The 20,405-nt window shown below is 29.3% G+C and overlaps 4 protein-coding genes and 2 pseudogenes across 4 annotated transcripts; all 6 read left to right on the top strand.

The window, feature by feature from the left end:
* Positions 1–1,060: 1,060 nt before the first annotated feature.
* Positions 1,061–1,474, top strand: LOC106305631 (putative defensin-like protein 307). Its single transcript, XM_013741984.1, is given in 2 exon segments — positions 1,061–1,109; positions 1,218–1,474. Coding segments are annotated over 2 exon segments (306 nt in total).
* Positions 1,475–5,596: 4,122 nt separating this feature from the next.
* Positions 5,597–6,923, top strand: LOC106304532 (annotated as a pseudogene).
* Positions 6,924–10,233: 3,310 nt separating this feature from the next.
* On the top strand, positions 10,234–10,681 carry LOC106305561 (putative defensin-like protein 307). The gene is made up of 2 exons (XM_013741927.1): positions 10,234–10,306; positions 10,425–10,681. Exons 1-2 carry the CDS (start codon positions 10,258–10,260, stop codon positions 10,679–10,681), a joined length of 306 nt encoding a protein of 101 aa, XP_013597381.1. The 5' UTR covers positions 10,234–10,257.
* A 2,290-nt stretch (positions 10,682–12,971) lies between these two features.
* LOC106303295 lies at positions 12,972–13,686 on the top strand (annotated as a pseudogene).
* Positions 13,687–15,156: 1,470 nt separating this feature from the next.
* Positions 15,157–15,653, top strand: LOC106305508 (putative defensin-like protein 307). The gene is made up of 2 exons (XM_013741877.1): positions 15,157–15,250; positions 15,371–15,653. The coding sequence occupies exons 1-2, from the start codon at positions 15,202–15,204 to the stop codon at positions 15,607–15,609; spliced, it is 288 nt and encodes a 95-aa protein (XP_013597331.1). The 5' UTR covers positions 15,157–15,201; the 3' UTR covers positions 15,610–15,653.
* A 2,435-nt stretch (positions 15,654–18,088) lies between these two features.
* Positions 18,089–18,585, top strand: LOC106305506 (putative defensin-like protein 307). The gene is made up of 2 exons (XM_013741876.1): positions 18,089–18,182; positions 18,303–18,585. The coding sequence occupies exons 1-2, from the start codon at positions 18,134–18,136 to the stop codon at positions 18,539–18,541; spliced, it is 288 nt and encodes a 95-aa protein (XP_013597330.1). The 5' UTR covers positions 18,089–18,133; the 3' UTR covers positions 18,542–18,585.
* The last annotated feature ends 1,820 nt before the right edge of the window (positions 18,586–20,405 follow it).

The raw sequence follows: 20,405 nt of genomic DNA, 5'->3' as shown, positions 1-20,405 counted from the left end.
GCTAATCCCCAAACGTATGTGTAGTCCATCAGTAGATTTTTCTTCGAGTATTCAAATGAGCCGAAAATAACAATATCCATAAATTGTTTTGTAGAAAATATAAAATAATTTAAATCAGCGTAATATAACTTAAAATTATATCACATAACATTTACAAATTTATTCTCTTAACAGTAAATTACTGAAAAAGCACAATAATTTTTTTTGTACCAATTATTGGAGGAATAACTTGAACTTTGTTAATTACTAACGATATAATAAATTAATATAAACTATAATATACTAATTACGTCAAACAAGTCACAAAACAATAGTGTTTTAAAGTTTCATGATATAAAATCTCAAATTATAAACGATATATTCAATCTTTTTATATTAACTAATTCTACACAGTTATAAGAAATACAACTATACAAGCATCTGTGCGGATAAAATATTATATTTTTAAAAAGTAATTGCAAAGTAGTATATTGGACACTGATACTCTTTCAAAAATACATGATTTAATATTGAAAATTATCAGATACTATTGATGTATTAGTTAAGATATTAGCTGATAAATAAATGAGAATATTGACCTTTCGCAAAAGAAAGGAAAAAAATCATTAAGCAATGAAATTCATGAGGTGATTGGTGATGGCTGTGAGTGTTTTACACAGCTACATTTCACTGTACATCAGTAAAATCAAAGCAATCAAACTTTATTAAGAAAATCTAAAGCTACAACCCAATATTTTTAAAAAGAAATATAATGATTCAAGAAATCAATTTTTCTAATCTATATGTTTAGTGCTTTTAAATCTTTATAATAATTCTATAACAATAAAATCTAAAGCTAAATCTATAAAATTTACGGCATAAATTTGAAAGCAAAAAATCCAAAGCTACATCAGCTACTAATTAACCCCACAATTGTAAAACATATTGTTTTAAAAGTGAAAGAAATAACATATTATTCATGGTTAGAAAACCCTTATTTTCTACCCGTTATAAATAATCTCTGTAAGCACATCATTTAGTCATTCAAAAAGAAAAGAGACTAACTACTACCACAACAAAAATGGAGAAATCAGCTTTGATATTCATTGGTATTCTGCTTTTTTAAACATGTGAGTTTAAATCAAATAGGATTTTTTTTTTTGTAATTAACTATTCGTACTCCTCATCAGCATGATTCATGATTATAAATATGTCAATAATTTACATGATCGTTACAGGTACACCAATTCTGGCACGAACTTGATATCAACCTTGCAAGAAGAACTCTGATTGTGCTAGACTCAAATGCCCATCACCACTAGGACACCCCACGTGTGTGAAGGGTGGTTGTGAATGCCCTTTTGAAGAACATGCGGCATTACCAGATGATACCAACTGTGGTGTGGCTGCTTGCTTTGACTATTGCAAGGCAAGAGGAGAAGTTGCTTCTGCTTGTCTTTTGAACCATTGTTTTTGTCGCAAACCTCCTATGTAGATTTTACAAAGAATTTACATTCTATTAACAAAAAACATAGTTCCTTAAACAATACATTCTATCAATTTATTTCATACAAAATTTCAAGTTTTAAACAAAATAAATTTACAACTAAACCAATAACTATCATTTAGTACAGTGGATTACACATCTTTAAAAAGGCTAACAGCCCGAGTTCGAACAAAAATTATGGGTGTTTTGCATGTTCTTATGATTAAGTTTAATTAAAAGCAATTATGACTTTTACAAGTCGTATTTATTGACTCCGACGGTTCATAATTTTTCACGAGTTATACATCAATTTCTTCGTTTTTTGCCATTTTCATGAAAACATCATGAATCTCTATACATACTACTCGATTATAGGATGAAACGAGTAAAAATTAATTTTTTTAAAAAATCCCAATTTTCAGACCGAATCAGTCTAAATCGTCACCGTTGGTGCCCGAGTTACGTTTTTCCGGAGATTTTACAGCCCTTAGCGGTGAGTTTTCGAACAGGGCTGTGTAATAAATTAAAGGTTGTTGGGTCATTTTAATTAACTCGCGGCCTATCGCACTCAGTTTCTACATAAGCCTTAAAAGGTAAGGCTGATGCGTCAGATAGACCCAAAAAAGCTTTCTAATCGTCTATTCTTTTTCACCGTCTCTAAGCTAGGGCCTAGGGTTCTCCCACTTCGTCGCTTAACTCTCATCTCCAATGATAAACCATTACACTCTAAACCGCTATATTCAGTGTCATGTATCATTGAAACTCTTTAAATTAATAGAATTTCATAGTCCTACTGAAAACTTGATTAATATAACTTTTCTTTGTTGTTTGTTCTACTTCCCGAAGTTGTCCGCTAAGACATGTATGCCATGGAAGGATTCACTAATTTCACAGACTTCAAATCTGAATTAGAACACATTGGTAGTTTCAAGGAGGAGGTGAACAAAATCATTTACACAGCTGACAACTACAGGAACAACCAATGAAAAAGAAACACAATTTTTTGGGCGGATTAAGAGAGTTCGCATAGACCGGAGAGGACCTCATGGAGATTCAATTTTTATTTCTGTTAAAAGATCTCGCCTTGACCATATTTATAGGGTTATGTATATTCTCTTGCTCTATGTCTAATAAAAGGTTTCACTATTGTTTATGGTTTCTAAATTGTGGTAGATAATTTTTTTCTTATACTTGCACAGCTTGCGGATTTACTGGATAGCTAATGAGAATGACAATTAGTCAGCGTATCAGATGTTGAATCTCAGCGGATATGTGCGTCTCTATCCGACATATTCATGGAAAAAATGTTGCTAGATGTCAAATTCATGAAGATAAATCGGAAACTCTTTTAGACGTCCACACATAAGATATGAAATATCAACACATAAGAAATCACTGGTTATTCTCATATCAACCTAATCAATCTATTATAATATAAATTATATACAACACAAAAAAACAAAAGTTAAAAAAAAAAACCAAAATCCCTTACATAAGGCTACATAATGCATCAATAACTTACCCCGCGCTTGCGCGGAGCTATGACCCTAGTTAATCTAATATTACATTGAAGTTCACAGAACTAATCGATTGTTTTAACTAATCGATTTTTATTATAACATATGCACTTATGATATTACATTATTTCTTAGAGTTGAAGGAAAGAAGCATCATAACGATGCACATCGTGTATTATATGTTTGGGCAACATAATTTTTTTTTACCGCAACATAATTATTTATCCTTTTACCTTGCTTTTGTTCTTTGATATATGATATGTAAATAAAAAAATATATTATACTACTACAATTATCCTACAACGTTGGTTCAGGCAAGCGAAAAAAAGAATGAAAATTTGGCAAAAAGGAACAAAACAACTATATTCTTGTCCTCTTAGAATTAAAACCAAAATCATTGTCTTTATAGAATAAACAATAATAAAAATTCAGTTTTGTCTTTTTCTTTAAAATATAGTTTACTTTAATGAAATAAGAAGTAAAAACTAAGAAGTGAAAAAAAAGAAACAGAACCCTACTATCGTCTCCGACTCTTCTTTCTAAATCGAAGAGGCGATTTCATTTTCGCCGTCGACACCTTCTTTGTTTGGCCCGTCTAAATTCAGCTCATCGTCACATCTCTCCATTGTCCTCCTTCTTTCTCTGCTGATCATTGGTGATTAAAACAGGTGGTGAGTCGATGCTATTGACCAAATCAGAAGGTAAGTAACTCATCTCGATATTGACCATGTTTACATTGTTTCCAAAGTCCTCACAAACCATAACTCTTAGGTTGTCAATGGTTTTACTTGTCTCCAAAGTAAGAAATCTACCTCATTTTTCCTCATCAACAAGAAATCTCCATCCACTTCTTATGAACGATTTCCACAAACCAGAAGAAGCATATATGTGCATCTTCTTATGTTAGATAGACCAAAGTTTGGAAGAACTAGGAAAAAGAGAAGAAGCCCCATGATTTTGCCAAAATCGTTGTGGTAACGAAGAAGACTCACATTTAGGCAACAACATTTAAAAAAGGAAATAAAAAAATTTAAAAGATTGAGAGAATATTTTGTAACCGTTTTTTCATATATTTTCGGATATTATATACAAATCTACTAAAACTTACATTCTATCAAAGTTAGAAAATAGATGTGACCATAGATAGGGTATACCAAGGTTATAGATAAAAGGAAGGTTAAAAGAATGTATGTTCTACCAAGGTAGATTAGTGACTAATTATTAGGTATTCTGATCTATCATAAATACATTAATGAGGATTTGTTATTCTGCCTTAGTATATGAAAATGTTTTCGGTGTATTGCACATTCTATGTTCATTAGATCATTGTGTCTTATTTAGATTGCATATTCTAAGTCATCGTAGATGGTAGATCTGATTTACTAACATTTTTAGCCAATTTTCGAACTTACTATTCCAAATATCTTTTTCAATCAAAAATTATTTTTCATATATTCAAATGCTTGACTACTTCATGTTTTATATTTTTCCTTTTTTTTTGCATCGTAAATATATTGATATGAATTTTTATTTACAAAAAGGGTAGTGAAAGTCCAAAAGTGATAAAAATTGATTTTGTAATAAGGGACAAGATTATAGTTGTTTTGTTCATTTTTGCCAAATTTCCCAAAAAAGAATATCAGAAAAAGATTTGCACTAAATTTTTGATGTGTTTAAAAAGAAAAAAGTTTAACCTTTAGAACTGTTTCTTTTCAAAAGATTATTATAGTTAGAATAGATTTTTGCATAACGTGAAAAAACCAATTCCAATATATTCACTAATGCTAGTATACATAATATAATATTATGAAGGGATGAAAACAAAATCATTAATCTAACAGTTTTGGGGAATAGGTATGAAAAGTAATTAACTAAAATTAAATTTTAAAACTAAAAATATTCATAATAAAATTTTGTTATTTAATATAAATTTAAAACTATTAAAAATCCAATAAATCTATATTATTTAACTAACCAAAAATCTACCAATTAATCTTAAATCTCACCAATTTAACAAATGTAAGTCATAGTTTAGGCCATAAGAGCACCTTCATTGAAAGGATAGAAGATATTCAAACAGAATTATAAACAATAGGAAGGGTCATGAGAGAGAGATACGATATCAGTGCAGAGATATGATTAAAAAAAAGAATGAGAACATTTTGGGAGGAGGGGAAGAACCAACCGACCATATTGTGCATTAAAGAGAGCATAAAACATCTCCAATGATAGTTTTAGGAGTTCTTAATATTTAAAGTAAAAAAAAATTAGGAGAGAAAATGAGCAAAAATTCTTAACTAAGAATTTTTAAAATACTTTAGGATACTAAAAAGAACAGACGTCATTCAAATAGATGATTAAATGATGTTGTTCAAAAAAAATTAAATGGTTTAAAAAAAACATAAATAAATAATGATAATACTAATATTTTTTATTTTAGAAACCTCTAACCATTAAATGTGTTCTAAGTGTCGGTGACAATTCAGGGACGGACCCACTAAAAAAGGAGTGTCGCCAAGTGACACCACAAAAATCTTACAAAAACCTTGATTTGTGTATACATTACATGTAAAATTAGCAGTTCAGATGGTATCTTCCTGGTTCGATTCTCCATTGACCCCTCTTTGACATTTATTTTTAACTTAAACAGATATTGACTCCACGTAAAGTTAATGCTGGGTCCGCAACACTGGGTGACATTGCATCTTGCTTGCAGATGATGACAACTGTGGAAGTGAGCAATGTATCTCTAGGAGCAACCGATCGTGACCTCAAGGAGTTTGTTTCCTTCTCTGGCGGTATTCTCTACCCTGAGACCCTGAGGTTTGCGCTTTGCTTTACTCGAAAGTTTAGATTTAAAAAACGCTTTTTTTTAACATTAAAAAAAAAACTCGTTTGTTCTTCATCTCCTTTACTCTTTTTTTTACCACGTTTGTACAGCGAGGCAGAACGGTCTAAGTTGGCATATGTCACTTTCAAGGATCTACAAGGAGCTGAAACTGCGGTTCTTCTCTCGGTGTGTTCAGTGCCTCTATCACTTCCTCTTATGTTTTCCAGCGACTGAGTGTTTATGAGTCTTATCACTTCAGGGAGCAACGATTGTTGATCTCCTGAGGCTTTAGCTTCCTTGGTAATAACCTCACTTTTCTCTTCACATCTTCACTAGCAATCTCTTAACCATTTCATCTCTCCCTAGGAACCCAAGGATAGCAGCAAGTCTCCCCGTGCAGGTGATTCCGTGTTTCGAAAAGCCGAAGATGTTGTCAGCAGCATGCTCGCAAAGGGCTTCATCCTAGGAAAAGACGCAATCGCCAAAGCCAAGAGCGTTGACGAGAAACACCAGCTAACATCCACAGCATCAGCCAGAGTCGCATCTCTCGACAAGAAATTCGGTTTCACCGACAAGATCAACACCGGAACAGTCGTGGTGGATGATAAAGTCAGGTAAATTGATCACAAGTACCAAGTGTCGGAGAAGACCATATCAGCGATCGCTGCATCTGAGCAGACGGCTATAATGAAGAACCGGTATGTTCTCACGGGTGCCACGTGGGTCACTGGGGCTTTCAGAAAAGTGGCTAAAGCTGCAGAAGAAGTTGGACAGAAGGCGTAGGAGAAAGTTGGTATGGCTGAGGAAGAAGACAAGAGGAAAGTGGTTGATGAGTTTGCTAGAGTTCACTTGTCTGAATCACCAAAGGCGCCATCATCTAAGGAAGAAGAAGTACATGAACCAAAACTCTCCGACTCTCCTGAACCAAAAGAATCTGAACATCACGAGCCCCAGCAGCAACAACAATCTTCTCAGCCTGTTGGTCCGGCTCAACCTTGAGATATGCAGTTAAGTAAAGACTAAAGACTTTTTCTGATTCTTGTTGTAAACGGTAATACTTTGAACGAATCTCTCCTGGAATTTCTGAAAAATGAATATCGAACTTTTCATATCCGATCGGGTATAAAGGTCGTAATTGACTCACTCGACCGAGTATAACTGTCTTAAAGTTCAGAGATTTCTGGCTGATAAAAGCCATCATCTCGAGGAAAGGTATTAGGGATATATATTCTAAAGGACATTAATAATATATAAAGGGTTAGAGCCAATCCACTAATCGCCAATTGATTTTAAGTTGTAAGCCCATAATAAACTCAAATCTAACATGGTATCAGAGCTCAGATCCTAAATACCCTAAACTCCTAATTAAAATTAAAATTAACCCTTCTGACCGGGTATAAAGGTCGTGATTAACCCTTCCAACCGGGTATAAATGTTGTGTTAAACTTGCTGATGATAGGAGTTTCAAGGCTCCTAATCAAATGTTGTAGAATAAAGAATGTCAAACCAGTTCTAAGTGATTCTAAAGCAAAGGGAATGCAAGACCATGTTTAATTTAAGTGCTATCAATTGGTGAGATGATTTTTTAGCTAGAATGATACTAAAATGCAATAAAGGACAAAGTTTTCTTTCTTTTAGGATAAAAGAACTCATGGGCTAGAGGAATTGACCTTGGGTGATCAAGTTTTAATCTAAAGATGTTAACTTTCAACCAATCTATCTACCTTAGGCCTAGACACCTTCCTAAACAAACTCTATCTCTAGATGAATGTTCATTTACTAAGATAACTCAAGCATCAAATCTCTTAGGTTGAATGTTATCTAAGTAATCATTAATCTCAAGTCTACTAGCCATCTTAACACCTTTAACAACAAATCTCTTTGGTAAATAATGTTAAAAGCTTAGGAGAGTTGGTTCAGACATTTCATCAAACACCTTTCAGGCATGAAATGCCTAGAGCTAAACTTTAGAGAAGCCAACTCTAGAGTTGCATTAAAGACACTCTACTAGCAAGGAACAAGATAGATCTATACTAAAACACCTTAGATCTAGCTTAATCACCCTTAGTCTCCCTAACCCATGAATCCAAAGAAGACTACTCACTACTCTTCATGATGAGCCCAAGAATCAATGATGATTTGGTGCTAATCATGATTAGTGATCCCAATAATCAAACAATCACAAGAGAAAATGTTCAAGATAAGATCTTTCACCTAAAAGTTCTTTGTGATTAGATAGAGAAAACAAGATGATCCCAACTTTGGGATTACAAGAGTATTTATATGTCATTGGAAAACCTAATGGTTTCCATTAAAAAGTCTTAAAAGCCCTTAAAATATTAAAATTCGACTTAGGATAAATATCGACTCGGGTTGGAGCGACTGGGCATACCCCACGTCACACCACCCGCGTCGGATGGTCGTCGATCTTCTGCTTCATGTGCACGGGTAGTGGAACCCGCGGCCTTCGTCCCGCGTCAGACTGTTGCCGATCTTTCCCGTCATGCGCGCGGGTAATAGAACCTGCGGCCTTCGTCCCGTGTCAGACTGTCGAGGCTACTCTCTCGTCATGCGCGCGGGTAGTCGATCCCGCGTGGCTCCGTCCCGCGTGGCTCAGTCCCGCTTCTTCGTGACGCGGGTTGAGACGATCGATACCAACCCGCGTCATCTTCCCGCGTCGTAACATCGTATTCTTCTAGCTTGTGCGAGCGGGTACTCGACCCCGCGTTGCTCCAAGCCGCGTTGGAGTTCTTCATTCTGTTCTTCTCGACATCTCGACGCGGGTAAACTAACCCGCACTGGTTCTCCCCAAGTTGAACTGGCTTGACTCGAACTAAACTTCATTTTCATCTTTTCTTTAACTCCCATGTCTCTAAACACCTCCAATCACTCCATAGGTCACTCTAATACCTAATTAAGACATATGAATGCAAAATGGATCCTAAAGATGCTAAACTCTTACTCTATATGATCATTATGTACAAAATTGAAGCTTAAAACAATGCAAATATGCAAGATATCACTCGCTCGACTGAGTATAAATGTCCTAAAGTTCCGAGATTTCTGGCCGATAAGAGCCATCATCTCGAGGAGGGGTATTAGGGATATATGTCCCACATCGAGAATTCTAAGGGACGTTAAGTAATATATAAAGGGTTAGGGTCAATCCACTAATCACCAATTGGTTTTAAGTTGGAAGCCCATAATTAAACCCGAATCTAACATAAATACCTATAATAGCATAAAAAACTTTTGTGAGAAAAATAACCTCTAAAGAGAAAAAATTACCAAAATAAACGTTTAGTTTGATAAAAATAAATTACGAATAGTACAAAATTTTGTTATTTTATTGTATGTTTTTTTTGTTTGAAAAAACATTAAAATAAAATTTTATTGTATGGTTGTTAGTTTACTATTGATGTTATTATGTTTGTGAATTCAATACATGAAAAGATTAGCTTATTTCAATTATAAAAACAATAAAATAAAATTTGAAACATATAAAAGATGGAAACCATGTAGAAATCATCATAAGTTAATGATAATGGGTGAGATAATCTCAAATAATTATATTTATTTAAATAGAAGATAAAATAGAAATATTTTATTTCTGATTAACCTGGGGATATTACATGCATGTGAGAAGAAATAGACTAATCTTTAAATGGAATTGTAGTTTATAGATACACATACACTAATCTCTATTCAAGTATTCGGATGGACCGAAAGTGAAAATCATATCTATAGTTGTTTGATAGAAAAATATTAAATAATTTAAATCAATGTAATATAGAGTAATATTATATCAGATAACATTTACAACTTTATATTCTTAAAAATAAATTAGCGAAATAAGCACAATAAGCACAATAAATTTTATACCAAATATAGGAGAATAAGCTTGAAATTTATTAATTACTAACGAGGAGATAAATTAATATAAAATATATAAACTATAATATACTAATTATTCAAACAAGTCAAAAAGTAGTGTTACAAATTTTTATGATATAAAATATCAAATTATAAATAATATGTTTAATAATTTCTCATATTAACTAATTTTACACAATTAAAAAAAATATAAGTATGGATGGATGTACGGGTAAAACTTTATTATATTTTTTAAAAATAATTACAAAATAGTATATTGGATACTGATACTCTTTCCAAAGTACATGATTTAACATTAAAAAATTTCAGATACGATTGATGTATTAGTTAAGATATTAGATGATTATAAATGACAAATAGTGACCGTTCACAAAATAAATTATTAAGCAATGAAACACAGTTATAAAAATATTGTTTTAAAAGTGAAAGAAATAACATATTATTCATGGTTAGAATTTAGAAAACTCTTATTTTCTTACAGTTATAAATAGTCTCCGCAAGCACATCATTTAGTAATTCAAAAAGAAAAGAGACTAACTACCACAACAAAAATGGAGAAAGCAGCTTTGATATTCATTGGTACTCTACTTTTTTCAACATGTGAGTTTAAATCAAACTGTATTTTTCTATTGTAATTAATTATACTTTTACCTCATCAGCATGATACATTATTATATAGATACATACATATATCATCAACATACATGATTTCGTACAGGTATACCGATTCTGGCACAAAATGAACAACGAACTTGCTTTGATAACTCTGATTGTGTTGGACTTAAATGTCCAGGAAAACATGGACAATCCATTTGTGTGGACACTGACTGTGAATGCCCTGTTCAAAATTATGGGGCATTACCTGATGATACCAACTGTGGTGTGGCTGCTTGCATTGACTATTGCAAGGCAAAAGGAGAAGTAGCTTATGCTTGTCTTTTGAACCATTGTTACTGTCGCAAACCTCCTCTGTAGATTTTACAAAGAAGTCACATTCTACTAATAAAAAACAAGTTCCTTAAAATATAGAAACTTTCTATATTAAATCTTACTATAATAAATTATTTTATTTTTTTGTAACAGAATAAATTATTTTATTTCATGCAAAATTTTAAGTTTTAAACAAAAAAGATTTACCAGTAAATCAAAAATATTTTCTAACATGAATAGAAAATAAAACATATTTATTTATACAAATATCACTATAGTTAGTTGATATTAAATAATTTAAGTTTGCATTAACATTTTGATCGAATAAATCTTGATTCTAAATCTATTCTTTTTTTTGGCCCTTACTTTCCATGATTTTAAATCTATTCAACAAGATGAATATATAAGAATTTTCATTTTTAAATTTAGACATACAAACTTATTTTATTATCTAAAAAATATGAATTACTCAGATTTAAAAGAGTGACATATGTCACATTACTGTTCATCTCCTTCTCAACGTACTATTAGTTTTCTCAACAATTCGACTGAAGCTGAAACCTTCGTATCTCTTTTCATACATGACCAAATCATGCGTATAATATATCAATAGAAAGATAATACTAAGGCTCCGAATGGTAGCAGCGGGTTGAGCGGTGCGGGACAAACGGATTGAGTACTGTGGTACGGTTTAACTGCGGTTTGTATAAGAGAAACACATGATGCGGAACAAGTGCGGTTTGTCTAAAATAAGCGATTCGAGACAAAGTATGAATAGTGACATGTGTGATGAATAGTGTAACTGCGGGATAAATATAATATATTTATAGTAATATGATTTTTAAAACTAAATTTTATATTAAAAATTATTTTATATATTTGAAAGATGAAGTTTAATATGCTATTATTGAGATTTATAGCCAATTATTTTATTTTTAAAAAATTTAATTGCACTAGTTTAAAATATTAAATTAAAAATTAAAATATTAGTGATACTAATATAATTTAAACAACTATTCTATTTACTTTATAATTTTTTATATATATTTGAAAACCTTTGTAAATCATATTCACATATTTCTTCATCTTAAATATTATATTGTCAAATTTTAAAATTGTAACTAGACCTGGGCGCATTTATACGTAACCAAACCAAACCGAACCTAAAAATGAGTTTTGATTCGGGTTTACATCCTATCAATTATATTAGTGGATCATATATCTCAAAACTGAAAAACTGTAGATAGGCATGAACACATTTTATTCTTGCATTTTAAATTTCTAAAATAACATTTATATTTAATAAGCTGAAGAAATGAAATTAAAAAAGAAACTGAAATGAAAAAATAAAGTTATTACCCCACCAACTCACTTGCCACACCTATTTACATATTATGAATAGGATATGAAATTTAATATGTTGTTACTGAGATATATATATATTTAAAAGTTTGTGTAATAGTCAACCATAAAAAAAAAAGGTTAAGTTCTCTTGCACAGTAGAAGAGAACACACCCTTTTGGTTTCTTCTTTTCTCTAGGTGCGTTCCGTGCGTTCCTTTGTTATCCTTGTACCGCACTTTACTTTTTATATTTATTTTTTTTTCTAATAAATAATATTTACAAACAGAAAACCAAGTTGAATGGCGACAATTTTTTTGTCCCGCAGTGCGGTATAGGTAAACCGCTTGAAACATTCATAGCCTAAATATCTGCGTACGGACATAAAAGATCACCCAGTTTGATGCGGAGAAGTATTTAGCGTTTTATTTATTATTTAGATAATTATTTTTAATGTTTTAGGATTTTTAAGATTTTTAATGTCTAGGCTTAAGACTGTGTGAAAATTATGATTTGATTAATAAAAGTAGTTTTCCTAAAGATGTTTCTGTAAACCAATGAGAAGAGTATTCTCAAACCTTAAAGAACTTTTGATTAAGCATTGTGAATAGTATTTACAAGTCCTAGTTTCTAGATATTCTTAGAATCAACGGATCTAGTTATGTCCCTAGAAGCTTTCGTTACATCACAGTTGCAATCTGTCATCAGAAAGATACATTCAAAACAATATTTTTGGTTTACTCATTATTTCTCTAAATTCATTTCAATGTATACCGGTTTTAATGTAATAATTTCAAAAATTATTCAGACTAATATGATGAACACATATGAAATGTGTCTATATCTTGAGATGTGTCTATATGTTTCATCACTTATTTATGGATCCCCTAATTTTAATCATTACAAGCATTAACCGTTTTCTTGAATTCATCATATATGAACAAAAATAATACATACTATTTTTTATTCATGATCACTATTGCTAAGAACATTAACTATCTCCTGAAGCTTTAGCTTCCTTGGTAAGCTCTTAATTCATCATCTATCTTGAGATGCAAACTCTTTACCATTTCATCTCTCCCTCTCCAGGAACGCAAGGATAGCAGCAAATCTCTCAGGGCAGGTGAATCCGTCTTGAGAAAAGCCGAAGATGTAGTCAGCAGCATGCTCGCAAAGGGCTTCATTCTAGGAAAAGACGCAATCGCCAAAGCCAAAAGCGTCGAGGAGAAACACCAGCTTACATCCACTGCATCAGCCAAAGTCGCATCTCTTGACAAGAAACTCGGTTTCACTGACAAGATCAACACGGGAACAGTCGTGGTGGGTGATAAAGTCAGGGAAGTTGATCACAAGCACCAAGTCTTGGAGAAAACCAAATGAGCAATCGCCGCAGCTGGGCAGACGGTGAGCAATGCGGGTTCGGCTATAATGAAGAACCGGTACGTCCTCACGGGCGCCACGTGGGTCACCGGAGCTTTCAACAAAGTGGCTAAAGCCGCGGAAGAAGTTGGACAGAAGGCGAAAGAGAAAGTTGGTATGGCTGAGGAAGAAGACAAGAGGAAAGTAGTTGATGAGTTTGCTAGAGTTCACTTGTCTGAATCACCAAAACCGCCATCATCTAAGGATGAAGACGTACATGAACCAAGACGCTTTGAATCTCCCCGGCAGCAACAACAAACTTCTCCACCTGTGGCTCCGGCTCAACCTTGAGGTATGCAGTTAAGTAAAGACTAAAGACTTTTTCTGGTTCTTGTTGTAAACGGTAATACTTTGAACTAATCTCTCGTGGATTGTTGGAAATGAATATCGAACTTTTTATTTAGTACCAAGACATGTGTTCTTGTAACATTGGATTCATGGTCGGTTTGGTACTTATGACTGGAAAAGAAAAATCAATTTTTGTAACAAACCCGATATTCAAACTAAATCTGAACTGAAAAATTGTGAATTTGATCTGAACCATTTTTTAAACCACGTCTGGTTAATTTACATTTCTGAGATTTGAACCCCAGATCTATTAGTGTAGAAACATTAATAAACATTAATCAAACCGTTTAACTAAAGAGACTTCCACAGATCTGAACCATTTTGAGAAGAAAAATACCAATAATAGCATTTAAAAACTTTTGTCAGAAAATAACTTCTAAAATAAAAAAATGACCAAAATAAATGTTTACTTTGATAAAAATAAATTACGAATAGTACAAAATTATGTTATTTTGTTGTATGGTTGTTAGTTTATTATTGATGTTCTTATGTTTGTGAATTCAGTACAAAAAAAGATTAGCTTATTTGAATTATAAAAACATTAAAATAAAATTTGGAACATATAAAAGATTGATTAAACCATTTAGAAATCATCAAAAGTTAATGCAAAATGGATAATTAGAAATTTTAAATTTAAATAGAAAATAAAATAAAAAAATTTATTAACTTAAGGCATCCCAAATATATGAAAAAATTCATACTAATCCTCAAAGGTGCAGTCCATAGATAGATTTTCTCTTCGAGTATTCAAATGAGCCGAAAGTATCAATATCCATAAATTGTTCTGTAGAAAATATAAAATAATTTAAATCTGTGTAATACAGCTTAAAAGTATATCACATAACATTTACAACTTTATTTTCTTAAAAGTAAATCAGCGACATAAGCACAAGAATTTTTTGTACCAATTTTTTTGAAATTTAATAATTACTAACGATAAATTAATATAAATATAAAATAATTATGTAAAACAAGTTACAAAACAATAGTGTTTTAAAGTTTCATGATATAAAATATCAAATTATAAATAATATTTTTAATAACTTTTTATATTAACTAATTATACAGAATTATAAGAAATACAACTATACAAGCATCGATGTGCGCATAAAACTCTTATCATATTTTTAAAAGGTAATTTCAGAGTATTACATTAATTGGACACTGATACTCTTTCCTAAGTACATATGATTTAACATTAAAATTTATCAGATACGGTTGATGTATTGGCTAAGATATTAGCTGATAATAAATAAGAATATTTTACCTTTCACAAAAGAAAAGAAAGAAATTATTAAGCAATGAAACACAATTATAAAACATATTGTTTTAAAAGTGAAAGAAATAACATATTATTCATGGTTAGAAAACTCTTATTTTCTAACAGTTATAAATAGTTTCTGTCAGCACATCATGTAGTCATTTAAAAAGAAAAGAGACTAACTAGCACAACAAAAAATGGAGAAAACAGCTTTGATATTCGTTGGTATTCCACTTCTTTCAACGTGTGAGTAAATGAAGTTGTATTTTTCTATTATAATAAATTATTCATCTACCTCATCAGCAGGTTACATTATTATATATATACATTAATACATACAACGTCAATATACATGATTTTGTACAGGTACACCGATTCTGGCACGTACTTGTGCGAAGAACTCCGATTGTGCTTCAGTCACATGTCCATCCTCAAAACCCGTTTGTTTTAATGGTACTTGTGAATGCCCTCCTGACAAGTATAGGGCATTACCTGATAATACCAACTGTGGCGTGGCTGCTTGCTTTGACTATTGCAAGGCAAAAGGAGAAGTAGCTTATGCTTGTATTTTAAACTTTTGTTATTGTCGCAAACCTCCTATGTAGAGTTTACAAAGAGATTACATTCTACTAATATAAAACAAGTTCCTTAAAAATATTGAAGCTTTCTATTTTAAATTATATTATAATAAATTAATTTATTTTATGCAAAATTTTAAATTTAAAAAAAAATAGATTTACCACTAAATCAAAATTATTTTCTAACATGAATAAAAAATAAAGCATATTTATTTATACAAATATCACTATAATTAAGTTGATACTAAGTTAATTTAAGTTTTCAATAACATTTAGATCAAATAAATCTAGAATCTAAATCTATTCAACAAGACGGATATAGGATATTTTTCATTTTTATAGTTAGACATACGATGAAATAAAGCGGATCTATAAGAAAAGAAATACCTATAATAGCATTAAAAACTTTTGTCAGAAAAATAACCTCTAAAGAGAAAACAAATGACCAAAATGAATGTTTAGTTTAATAAAAATAAACTACGAATAGTACAAAATTATATTATTTTGTTGTATGTTTGTTAGTTTACTATTGATGTTCTTATGTTTGTGAATTCAGTACAAGAAAATATTAGCTAATTTGAATTATAAAAAACACTAAAATAAAAGTTGAAACATATAAAAGATGGATTAAACCATTTAGAAATCATCAAAAGTTAATGCAAAATGGATATTTTGAAATTTTAAATTCAAATAGAAAATAAAATAAATATATATATTAACTTAGGGCATCCTAGACCTATGAAAAGATTCATACTAATCCTCAAAGGTGCAGTCCGTAGATAGATTTTCTTTTCGAGTATTCAAATGAGCCCAAAGTATCAATATTCATAAATTGTTTCATAGAAAATATAAAATAATTTAAATCAGAGTAATACAACTTAAAATCATATCACATTAAATTTACAACTTTATTTTCTTAAAAGTAAATCAGTGAAATAAGCACAATAATGTTTTGTACCAAATTTTTTGAAATTTATTAATTACTAACGATAAATTAATATACATATAAAATAATTATGTAAAACAAGTTACAAAACAATAGTGTTTTAAAGTTTCATGATATAAAATATCAAATTATAAATAATATTTTTAATAACTTTTTATATTAACTAATTATTAATTATACACAATTATAAGAAATACAACTATACAAGCATCGATGTGCGCATAAAACTCTTATCATATTTTTAAAAGGTAACTAGATTAAGATCCGCGCCTTGCGCGGGATAAACATTATATATATAAATTATTTTATATATTATATGTTCTTACATATTATGAAATAATAAATATATATAAAATAATTAAAAGTCAGTAACTATTACATATAAAATTAAATTGGTGCGAACGTATAAATCAATTTTATTAATCCAAACAATTTTTTTAAAAAATTTGATAGGATATGTAATTAAATTTAAATGAGATTAACATACATAGAATATTTTTAATATTAATGTCTATTTTTTTTAAATGATGCTTTCTACTCATATATTTTTTTTGATCATGTGTATCTTTAATAGCAAAAACTTTAAATTACAGATAACAAAATTTTTATTCTGGGATTAATAATTTTAGTAATTGATAATTTTAAAAAAAATTATAAATGTTAGTTCAAAACTTTTATCAAAAAAAATTAAACAAAGTAAATTTTGAAACTAAAATATTTATTTATTCAATATGGTTTATAGTTTAATTTAGAATGATATATATACATATATATTTTAAATCTTAATGATTAATTAAATTAGACTTTTACTTATATGATTTTGTAATTATTTGTATTTTGTCATAACAAAAATTTTAAACCATGGATCGCAAAATTTGAATGTGAGACTTTTAACAGTTTTAGTAATTTATAGTCATTTTTTAAAATTCAAAATATAAAATATACTGAAAAATCTAAATTTTTATAATATGGTTATTGTGTTTAAAAAAAATTCTTTTAATAGTTTTAAATTAAACAAATTTGATAGAAGATACTTTTTTTATCAGATCTTTATTATTCAAAATCATTAATTGTCATATATACTTTACCCACATCAGACAATTCCTTAATCTTTATTTACGGAAGTAATAAATGATATTAATAATGAATTTATGGTTAGTTTAATAAAAAAACTTATTATATAATTAGATGAACCAACCTATTTCTCTAATAATTCTAAGAATCATCCTAGTGATGATATGTGGCTACAAAAAAAAGTTGTAATGTTTCACAAATAATATATAGGGGATTTCAGAGTAGTACATTAATTGGACACTGATACTAATTCTTAAGTACATGATTTAACATTAAAATTTATCAGATACGGTTGATGTATTAGCTAAGATATTAGCTGATAATAAATAAGAATATTGACCTTTCACAAAAGAAAAGAAAGAAATTATTAAGCAATGAAACACAATTATAAAACATATTGTTTTAAAAGTGAAAGAAATAACATATTATTCATGGTTAGAAAACTCTTATTTTCTAACAGTTATAAATAGTTTCTGTCAGCACATCATGTAGTCATTTAAAAAGAAAAGAGACTAACTAGCACAACAAAAAATGGAGAAAACAGCTTTGATATTCGTTGGTATTCCACTTCTTTCAACGTGTGAGTAAATGAAGTTGTATTTTTCTATTATAATAAATTATTCATCTACCTCATCAGCAGGTTACATTATTATATATATACATTAATACATACAACGTCAATATACATGATTTTGTACAGGTACACCGATTCTGGCACGTACTTGTGCGAAGAACTCCGATTGTGCTTCAGTCACATGTCCATCCTCAAAACCCGTTTGTTTTAATGGTACTTGTGAATGCCCTCCTGACAAGTATAGGGCATTACCTGATAATACCAACTGTGGCGTGGCTGCTTGCTTTGACTATTGCAAGGCAAAAGGAGAAGTAGCTTATGCTTGTATTTTAAACTTTTGTTATTGTCGCAAACCTCCTATGTAGAGTTTACAAAGAGATTACATTCTACTAATATAAAACAAGTTCCTTAAAAATATTGAAGCTTTCTATTTTAAATTATATTATAATAAATTAATTTATTTTATGCAAAATTTTAAATTTAAAAAAAAATAGATTTACCACTAAATCAAAATTATTTTCTAACATGAATAAAAAATAAAGCATATTTATTTATACAAATATCACTATAATTAAGTTGATACTAAGTTAATTTAAGTTTTCAATAACATTTAGATCAAATAAATCTAGAATCTAAATCTATTCAACAAGACGGATATAGGATATTTTTCATTTTTATAGTTAGACATACGATGAAATAAAGCGGATCTATAAGAAAAGAAATACCTATAATAGCATTAAAAACTTTTGTCAGAAAAATAACCTCTAAAGAGAAAACAAATGACCAAAATGAATGTTTAGTTTAATAAAAATAAACTACGAATAGTACAAAATTATATTATTTTGTTGTATGTTTGTTAGTTTACTATTGATGTTCTTATGTTTGTGAATTCAGTACAAGAAAATATTAGCTAATTTGAATTATAAAAAACACTAAAATAAAAGTTGAAACATATAAAAGATGGATTAAACCATTTAGAAATCATCAAAAGTTAATGCAAAATGGATATTTTGAAATTTTAAATTCAAATAGAAAATAAAATAAATATATATATTAACTTAGGGCATCCTAGACCTATGAAAAGATTCATACTAATCCTCAAAGGTGCAGTCCGTAGATAGATTTTCTTTTCGAGTATTCAAATGAGCCCAAAGTATCAATATTCATAAATTGTTTCATAGAAAATATAAAATAATTTAAATCAGAGTAATACAACTTAAAATCATATCACATTAAATTTACAACTTTATTTTCTTAAAAGTAAATCAGTGAAATAAGCACAATAATGTTTTGTACCAAATTTTTTGAAATTTATTAATTACTAACGATAAATTAATATACATATAAAATAATTATGTAAAACAAGTTACAAAACAATAGTGTTTTAAAGTTTCATGATATAAAATATCAAATTATAAATAATATTTTTAATAACTTTTTATATTAACTAATTATTAATTATACACAATTATAAGAAATACAACTATACAAGCATCGATGTGCGCATAAAACTCTTATCATATTTTTAAAAGGTAACTAGATTAAGATCCGCGCCTTGCGCGGGATAAACATTATATATATAAATTATTTTATATATTATATGTTCTTACATATTATGAAATAATAAATATATATAAAATAATTAAAAGTCAGTAACTATTACATATAAAATTAAATTGGTGCGAACGTATAAATCAATTTTATTAATCCAAACAATTTTTTTAAAAAATTTGATAGGATATGTAATTAAATTTAAATGAGATTAACATACATAGAATATTTTTAATATTAATGTCTATTTTTTTTAAATGATGCTTTCTACTCATATATTTTTTTTGATCATGTGTATCTTTAATAGCAAAAACTTTAAATTACAGATAACAAAATTTTTATTCTGGGATTAATAATTTTAGTAATTGATAATTTTAAAAAAAATTATAAATGTTAGTTCAAAACTTTTATCAAAAAAAATTAAACAAAGTAAATTTTGAAACTAAAATATTTATTTATTCAATATGGTTTATAGTTTAATTTAGAATGATATATATACATATATATTTTAAATCTTAATGATTAATTAAATTAGACTTTTACTTATATGATTTTGTAATTATTTGTATTTTGTCATAACAAAAATTTTAAACCATGGATCGCAAAATTTGAATGTGAGATTTTTAACAGTTTTAGTAATTTATAGTCATTTTTTAAAATTCAAAATATAAAATATAC

This window comes from Brassica oleracea, chromosome C7, assembly GCF_000695525.1.
Source record: "Brassica oleracea var. oleracea cultivar TO1000 chromosome C7, BOL, whole genome shotgun sequence".
NCBI lineage: Eukaryota > Viridiplantae > Streptophyta > Magnoliopsida > Brassicales > Brassicaceae > Brassica > Brassica oleracea.
Note: the sequence above shows the minus strand (reverse complement) of the source record. Positions and strands in the feature narration are given on the sequence as shown.

Excerpts from the sequence above, each read along its gene's own strand:
- LOC106305508 (XM_013741877.1), top strand. The coding sequence starts at position 15,202 with ATGGAGAAAACAGCTTTGATATTCGTTGGTATTCCACTTCTTTCAACG. Across the intron at positions 15,251-15,370 it reads TATTCCACTTCTTTCAACGT|GTACACCGATTCTGGCACGT; the intron begins GTGAGTAAATGA and ends GATTTTGTACAG.
- LOC106305506 (XM_013741876.1), top strand. The coding sequence starts at position 18,134 with ATGGAGAAAACAGCTTTGATATTCGTTGGTATTCCACTTCTTTCAACG. Across the intron at positions 18,183-18,302 it reads TATTCCACTTCTTTCAACGT|GTACACCGATTCTGGCACGT; the intron begins GTGAGTAAATGA and ends GATTTTGTACAG.
- LOC106305561 (XM_013741927.1), top strand. The coding sequence starts at position 10,258 with ATGGAGAAAGCAGCTTTGATATTCATTGGTACTCTACTTTTTTCAACA. Across the intron at positions 10,307-10,424 it reads TACTCTACTTTTTTCAACAT|GTATACCGATTCTGGCACAA; the intron begins GTGAGTTTAAAT and ends GATTTCGTACAG.